At 40.7% G+C, this 7,085-nt stretch overlaps 1 protein-coding gene across 1 annotated transcript; it reads right to left on the reverse strand.

The window, feature by feature from the left end:
• On the reverse strand, positions 1–6,654 carry LOC100545944 (LON peptidase N-terminal domain and RING finger protein 3). The gene is made up of 6 exons (XM_010726383.3): positions 6,543–6,654; positions 3,538–3,652; positions 2,988–3,109; positions 2,324–2,482; positions 1,146–1,308; positions 1–645 (listed from the first exon to the last, which is right to left on the reverse strand). Exons 1-6 carry the CDS (start codon positions 6,545–6,547, stop codon positions 439–441), a joined length of 771 nt encoding a protein of 256 aa, XP_010724685.2. The 5' UTR covers positions 6,548–6,654; the 3' UTR covers positions 1–438.
• Positions 6,655–7,085: the final 431 nt, after the last annotated feature.

The raw sequence follows: 7,085 nt of genomic DNA on the forward strand, positions 1-7,085 counted from the left end.
TTTAAAAAAAAGCAAGAAGTCTGTAGGTTGGGCTTTCTACATTTTTTTCCCTAATTCATTACTGGATCCAGTTCTTCGGGATACCTAGGTCCCTTCTTTGTACTTTATACTTGTTTCATATTTAATTTCTGTTGTTACATTTTGTTCTTTCAGGATCCCTGTAATTTGCAGTCCTTGAGCCAGAGTAATGAGTTTCCTTCCCTATTTTCTCTTACTCATTTAATTGGGGAAGCAGAGTAGGCAAAAAGGCATTTACATCTCCCGGGATTCATTGTGTGGGTTAAGTATTCTCAGGAAGTTACCAACATTACGTATGAGCTTTCTGTTCACAACAGTGCTGCTACTGGTGCATGGCAACATAACCCAGATACTTTGCTTATGCAGGATAAGTGATGAACATTCTTATTTCTCCTCACAGAAGACGATGCTTCCCAGTTATCAGCTATCCTTGCTACCTGTGTCTCTGAAGTTACATAAACCACTGATTCTGGATACCTGTGGGTCAGGATCCTTGGCTGGCATTGGACCAAAGTGACTGAGAATTCTACTCTTCAGTGCTTGCTTGAGTGAATTAAACCACATATATGCCTGATCGTAGACAGAATCATGGAGAACAAGCAGCGCAGCATAGTCTTGTCCTTGCACCTGAAATGAGATGGGAGGAGGTTACTGTTACTGTCATCTGCCTGTTGGGGAGGGCACAATGTTCGTTTTGAGGGCTTTCTGGGGCGGGGAGGGACAAAGAAAAAGAGCAAAAAATACCAAGGGAGTTCTAAAACAAATCAGGAATGCTAGCTTTTCCTTTTCTTCCCTAAAAACAAACTTATTTATTCATTACTTCCCTTTTTATCTCATGTTCCAAAGCAAAGGCACACATTTGCAGGACAAACACCTCTGGAATGTTATGTGAAACATTTTTTTCATAAACATTATGCAACACAGAACAAAAGATTATGAAAACAGCTAAAGTTCATTTAGCACCTTCTCTATTACAGACCTTCTCTATGACATCTCCCAACTTGAACCATGACAAGTTAGGGAATACCACAGACTGGTTTGCTAGAAACTGTTCCACAAAAGAAGTTCACCAAATACATGGGCTTAGAATTTCAAATGTCATACAGTTTAAATATTTCTGCATTCACCTTTTGATCCTCGATGTACTCAATATCTGCTGTGTTGTAGCCATCACGCTGGCTGTGCTGTATCACCTTAAATCTCCTCTTGCCAATGCTGTCTACAACAGAGCGACCATCAGCAAAGAATTCAACATTTCTTATCTCCAGAATGCAGCCATAATCTGCAAACCTATTTAAATCAGAACAAAAGCAAGTAAACAAGTCTTACTCTCTCCACCCTTAGCTCCAAAGAACTGCCATACAGCCACTGCCTACCACAAAGGTATTTACTGCTGTCAGCTCATTTCTATTGTTCATACTACTGATCTGCAGTAGCTCAAATTATTCAACGATTGTTTTCAAAACTATCAGGAATATTCAGGCTGTCAGATCTGATTAGCATTAACTACATGCTTTGGAATACAGATCACTACTTATGAAAGTTATACAGCTTGGAAACACACTTTTTCCATAACTTCAGCAAGTTCAGACATTTTGTTTAGAACAAGTGCAATTCACAATGTTAGAACCACAGAACGACTATAAAAGTTATAAATAAAAAGCTTCCCTACATTCTCAACAGATGTTACTTCATAGGTAGGGATTTTGAGCACGTCATACTTTTTTTTTTTAATGGCATATATACCTTGTGGGTACACTCACTAAAAAAGTGAAGAAAGCTAAACATAGACATAAAGGTCCTAGCTCCCAACACTGCCTGTAAATGGCACGATGCAAATGCTCAGCTAGCTCTTAGGAAGATACCATTCTACCTCTGTAGCATCCAACATGCTCAGAACAGCAAAGACAGAAGTGCATCACAATAGTTTAACTATTTTCCTATTTTAAGAGTACTTTACTGCTGTTTAAACTTGATGGTTTGTGACAAAGCATTACACAGATTTCAAAACAGTGGAAAAAACACTTCCTTTCCATGTATTTTAAGAGGTCTGAGGCTCAACTTTGTGCAAGAACCCACAAGCTCCATATGCTTCAAGAATAACAGGCAGCTGCATTAGGCAGAATCCAACTGCTCAGAAGAGCAACTTCAGCCTTCTCCATGTCTTTAACTGGTAGAGAAACTTTCTCTACTGGAGAACTAGAGAAATGACCATAGCACAAGCCCCATCTGCACCTCTCTCCAAAAAGCCTTGCTCCAGATTAAGTGGGGTAGACCAGATGGTCCAAACGTGCTGCTCACTCACCCCTTCACAGGGTCACTAATGCACATCCCAAATTGCTTGGTGCCAGTCTCCATGCACCTTCGAATCATCAGGCGATAACAGGGCTCAAAGATGTGCAAAGGACACGGGACTGTAGGATAAGCCATTGTGCAGACAAATATAGGAACATTCTTATTGAGGCTGTAAGAAAACACAAGCCAGATGACATTTTACCAAAATACTGACAAGGTATAAAATACATGCATTTCATGCAAGAACATTCTTTAGAATTTTCCCTACTCAGTAATTTCCTGCCCCCAGCCTGTGAGACTACTTCCACCCATTGCCTTGCTCCAAGGGCTACAAAGAGCAAACACATTACATTTACAGCTTGTCTAAAAAGCAACATCCCAGATTTCTTCTCCTGTTTGTTCTTTAACACAGTGTGCACTGAGTAAGCATAAAAACCAGATGATTTCACCAGGACCCCATTCTCTTTAAATCACTGATACCAAAGATGAAGCTCTGGTGTCAGCATCTATTGAGTGGCAACCAGCCCACAGGGCAGGGGTGGGATCTGGATCCTGTCAGCTCCCTTCCAACCCAAGCCATCCTGTGGTCTGTGTGTGTCCTGCAGCAGCAGGAGCCATTTGTTAGCTAACAGCAGTCATATCAGAAGAGGATTTTAAGGAAATGGATTACATACTTGGAAAGCTCTGCTATTTCCTCTTCATAAATCTTTCTTCTTTCAGTGAGTTCCTCTGGAAGATATCTAGCTATTAACTCCTCCATTAGTACTGTTTTGCAGTATTTCCTCATAGCCAAGCACTGCAGCAAGAAGCAAACAAAAACCACAGGCAGTTACAGATAGTGCCTAGCATTTCAAAGTACACACACAGCATTCATCTGTTAGCTCCATTTTCTTATGTCTATGAAACCACAGCACATGAAAACCATTTTCTAAGCTTGCACCACCACTGAAGTTGTTAATGAACTATTCCTGATGCTGGGGGCATTGTCTCAGATAACCTGTAGACAGTCTGCCCTCCCTTCTCAGACTTCCCAAATACAGGAAAGGTCTGACCAGATGAGACCATCCAAGCTCTGTGAGTCACAGGAATCACAAAGACATCTGAAACCACCTTTTTTCTTAAGTTACACAAAGCTTAATTTGAGTTTGGAGGGTTTCTAAAGGTGCTACTTGATCTTAATTCTGTGCTCTTGAATGTTTGCTGAGAGCATCTGAGCTTCATTACCTCTGAGAGCCCTTCTTTGCACAGGGGACATTTGGGGTTGTGATCCAAGCATCTCTCAAGACATTTGAGACAGAAGGTGTGTCCACAAGGCGTGGTGACAGGTTCATAGAAGAGCCTGGATTGGGAAATCCAAAAACAAGAAGACAACAATATCGTGTACCAAAGTAATAGAAAAAAACTACCAAAAAAAAAAAAGCTGCATTTATCCACTGATTTAGCTACTGACTGCTCCAGAGATAAAGCTGTTCCTTGTTTTTCATTTCTTCGTCCAACTCTTGTCTTTATTCAGCTTACGCTGTTTGTTATTGCTGTCTAATGTGAAAGGCAGCCTCTGAGCTCAGATCGCAGTGCATGTAATGTCTGCAGCTTCAGGTCTAGGCTTCATTTTATTCAAAACTGGTGATGAACAGAAAACGAAGCCAGATCATCCAACTTTTTCCTAATGAAATTGAGCAACACTTACACAACCAGTAGCACGGAACTCATGTGGGTACTTGGATGTGCAGAGCAAAGCACAAAATAGTCATTTTGCAGTAATAGGCCAGATAACTGACTACAAAAAACATGGATTATTACCAACTCTAACCTGGACTGGGAAAGCAGTTCTGTTGGAATAGATTGTTTTTAACCTTCAACCCGCTTGTCTGGAAAAGCGATTATATTAAGTTCATGTTTCAGCTAGGAAAATATTTCAATCCATAAGGCCAAGATTTTAAAATAGCTCAGGGTATAACCTGCTCATCCCAGGTACCTCTGTGACACTTATTTCTAGATACAGATTTTTGGCTTATTACAATTATGTGATATTGCAAAGTGAGGTTTCCTTGACAGTAAGTAATGTAAATAATTTAAGTTCTTTTTTCTTTTTAAATACAAAACATTCCAAACTAGAAAGGAAACTGTTTGGCATATATTCCACAGCATACTGTCTAAGCACTTTAGGGTCTCAGTTAGTAATCCTCTCCTAATTTATCAAGCTTAAGAAAGCAGCAAATCAAGTTCCATTATACACATGGACGTTATAAGCCCATATTTATCAGTACCTTTAACAAGATGACTACTTATACACTAACTGACTCCTTACAAAACTGCCACAGCCACCTTATTAAATGTCATTAGTAACTGTAAATATTGACATTTAAAACAACAGAACACAAAGAGGCATCCAAAAAGCCACACCTATTTCTGCAATGGGACTGTATGGTTGAAAATCCTCATTAGCTGCTTTGTGAGCAGAAACCTCACTGCACTATGCTATTGTTTGAACTACAGCAAATGTCAGACTCTGCGTTGTTTCAGGGAGCGTTGGTTTGTAAATGTAATTATTAAAATACATATAAAAATGTACTATCCAGCTGTTACTGGATCTGAAGACAAGAAAGTCCAGTTGAGATGAGTGATCCTGCTCTGCCTGCACTGCAGCCACGGCAGCTTCCTGCTGAACAGCAGGAAATGAGTATCCGTTTCTATGAGCTCTGCTTCCTCCCTTCTCCCTGTATTGCTTCAAGCATTGCTTATTCTCTGCTTGCTGCTGGAGCTGATGCGGATCGATAACGTTTGGGCCGCTTCGCCAGACAAGTAGGCTAATAGCAGCTCCCTGTGAGCAGGTCACTGGGTTACTGGGTAATCAGTACAAAGCGTCTCCGGATCCAAATCCGGAAAATACCCTTGAAGAACGTGGCAGGAAATAATTACGACCTATCTGCATTAATAGCATGATGAAAATCTAGTGACAGACTGCCCTCGCTGTTACAGTGCTACGCAGCTGCCGCCCTGCAGACATCAGGTCCTGAGTGCACCGACGGCCACAGACCCAGCAGTCCTCAAGCTCAATGCCTTTAGGATGCATGGTAGTCTGCCTGTTTCTGATTTAACAGGGGATGAGAAAGTAGGGCTAATTAAATTCATTAAAAGCATCTGAAAAGCATTTTGTGGACATGATTCTAAACATGCAGTCATTAAAAGCAGCTCAGACCCATTGTGTGGCTTTCTGCAAGAAGAAAGTTCTGCTCTTAGCAGTACCAGTGTTTTGACAGCTGTGTACACTTCTGGAGCACGTTTCAGCTGCAGGCAGATGGAGGGAGAGAGGCACATCTGATTTATCCCAGGCAGAAGCAAGCCTTTGCAGACTTTTCCCTCAAAGATGTTAGCGTTTCAAATAAAAGGACGCAATCCCCTCCACCAGCATACAGCAAAGCACAGCAGAGCCACATTTGCCCAGTCACAGCCCTTCAGAAAAAATCCACAAAGCCACTTGCTATTCAAGTAATGTGGTGCAAGATGAACCAAAACATATTGTATGGATAAAATCAGGACCACTGTAAAACATCTTCTTTATTTTCTTCAAGAAATTTCTAACAAACCCCTATTTTTACTTTTCTTTTTATATATAAAACAAAGCCATCAGTATAATAGATGACAACTCAAGAGATTTGTTTTTAAATAAAGTCATTGCTGTCCTTAAGGCTAGATCTGTTATTTAACTGAAGGAAGAGATCGCCAGACTCAGTAACAAAGGAATTCAGCACATCCCTTGAGCAACACAGGAAAAACATCCTCCTAAGACCCACCTGTTGTAACAGCAAGAACACTATTTTATATGCAAACTTGGTGTGCTCATAATATTCATTAGCTATTTCATGCACTATGATATCATACACAGCTCTATAAATTCCAAAGGAGAAACCTGTGGCTGTGTGCACTGCACCAGTGGGTGGGTGCATATAACTGATGGGAAGAGGAAACGTGACAGCTCCATTAACGTGCTCAGCTCTCACTGTGACCTCACGTCCTTCTTCCCATCACCAACCTGGGGCAGCCCAACCTTTCACCACGGTGTTCAGAACCAAAGGTTGAGAAATACATTAATGGGAAAATAATTCTAATAAAAACTGGTTTCAGGTCAGTGGGAAAATTACACACCAGCTGAGCTAGAAGATACCTAGATTGTAAAAAGGAAGGGGTTTTCTACAAGCTCAAGACATCCACGAGGAAATAATGGATACCTCATACACAGGGAGCAATCCAGATCTGATGGATCCACAGATTCAAATGGAGTATGTTGTCCAGTGCTACTTCCCTTAGCATCGACTGTATCTAACAACAACAATAAGAAAACACATTATCATATGATTGCACACTGCTACGAAAGCATACCCAGCCTCTGCAACTACAGCCACCGACCGATGTTTAAACTTTGACGTGCAAGCTGCCGAACCACTGAGCATCACTGCAGTATCTCCTACACACAGCATCACATCCAGCTCTGGCACAAGTAAGCCACCTGTCCTTAACTGCAGTGACACTACACTGACGTGCAGAGCACTGAATTCAGTGCTGCATTAACAGCACCAAAACACCCTGTGCCAGAAGTCCAAGGGGGCACAAGTTTTTCTGTCATACCACTGTAAATATATCCCACACCAGGAAAAAAGGCTGCATGTCAGGTGTTCATGCAAACAGAACTCATGCTTTTAATATATATATATATATATATATATATATATATATATATATATATATATATATATATATATATATATATTATT

Source organism: Meleagris gallopavo (genome assembly GCF_000146605.3).
Source record: "Meleagris gallopavo isolate NT-WF06-2002-E0010 breed Aviagen turkey brand Nicholas breeding stock chromosome 9 unlocalized genomic scaffold, Turkey_5.1 Chr9_random_7180001957234, whole genome shotgun sequence".
Taxonomy (NCBI): Eukaryota; Metazoa; Chordata; class Aves; order Galliformes; family Phasianidae; genus Meleagris; species Meleagris gallopavo.

Excerpts from the sequence above, each read along its gene's own strand:
- LOC100545944 (XM_010726383.3), bottom strand. Across the intron at positions 2,483-2,987 it reads GAAATAGCAGAGCTTTCCAA|CCTCAATAAGAATGTTCCTA; the intron begins GTATGTAATCCA and ends GTTTTCTTACAG. Across the intron at positions 646-1,145 it reads AGTACATCGAGGATCAAAAG|GTGCAAGGACAAGACTATGC; the intron begins GTGAATGCAGAA and ends ATCTCATTTCAG.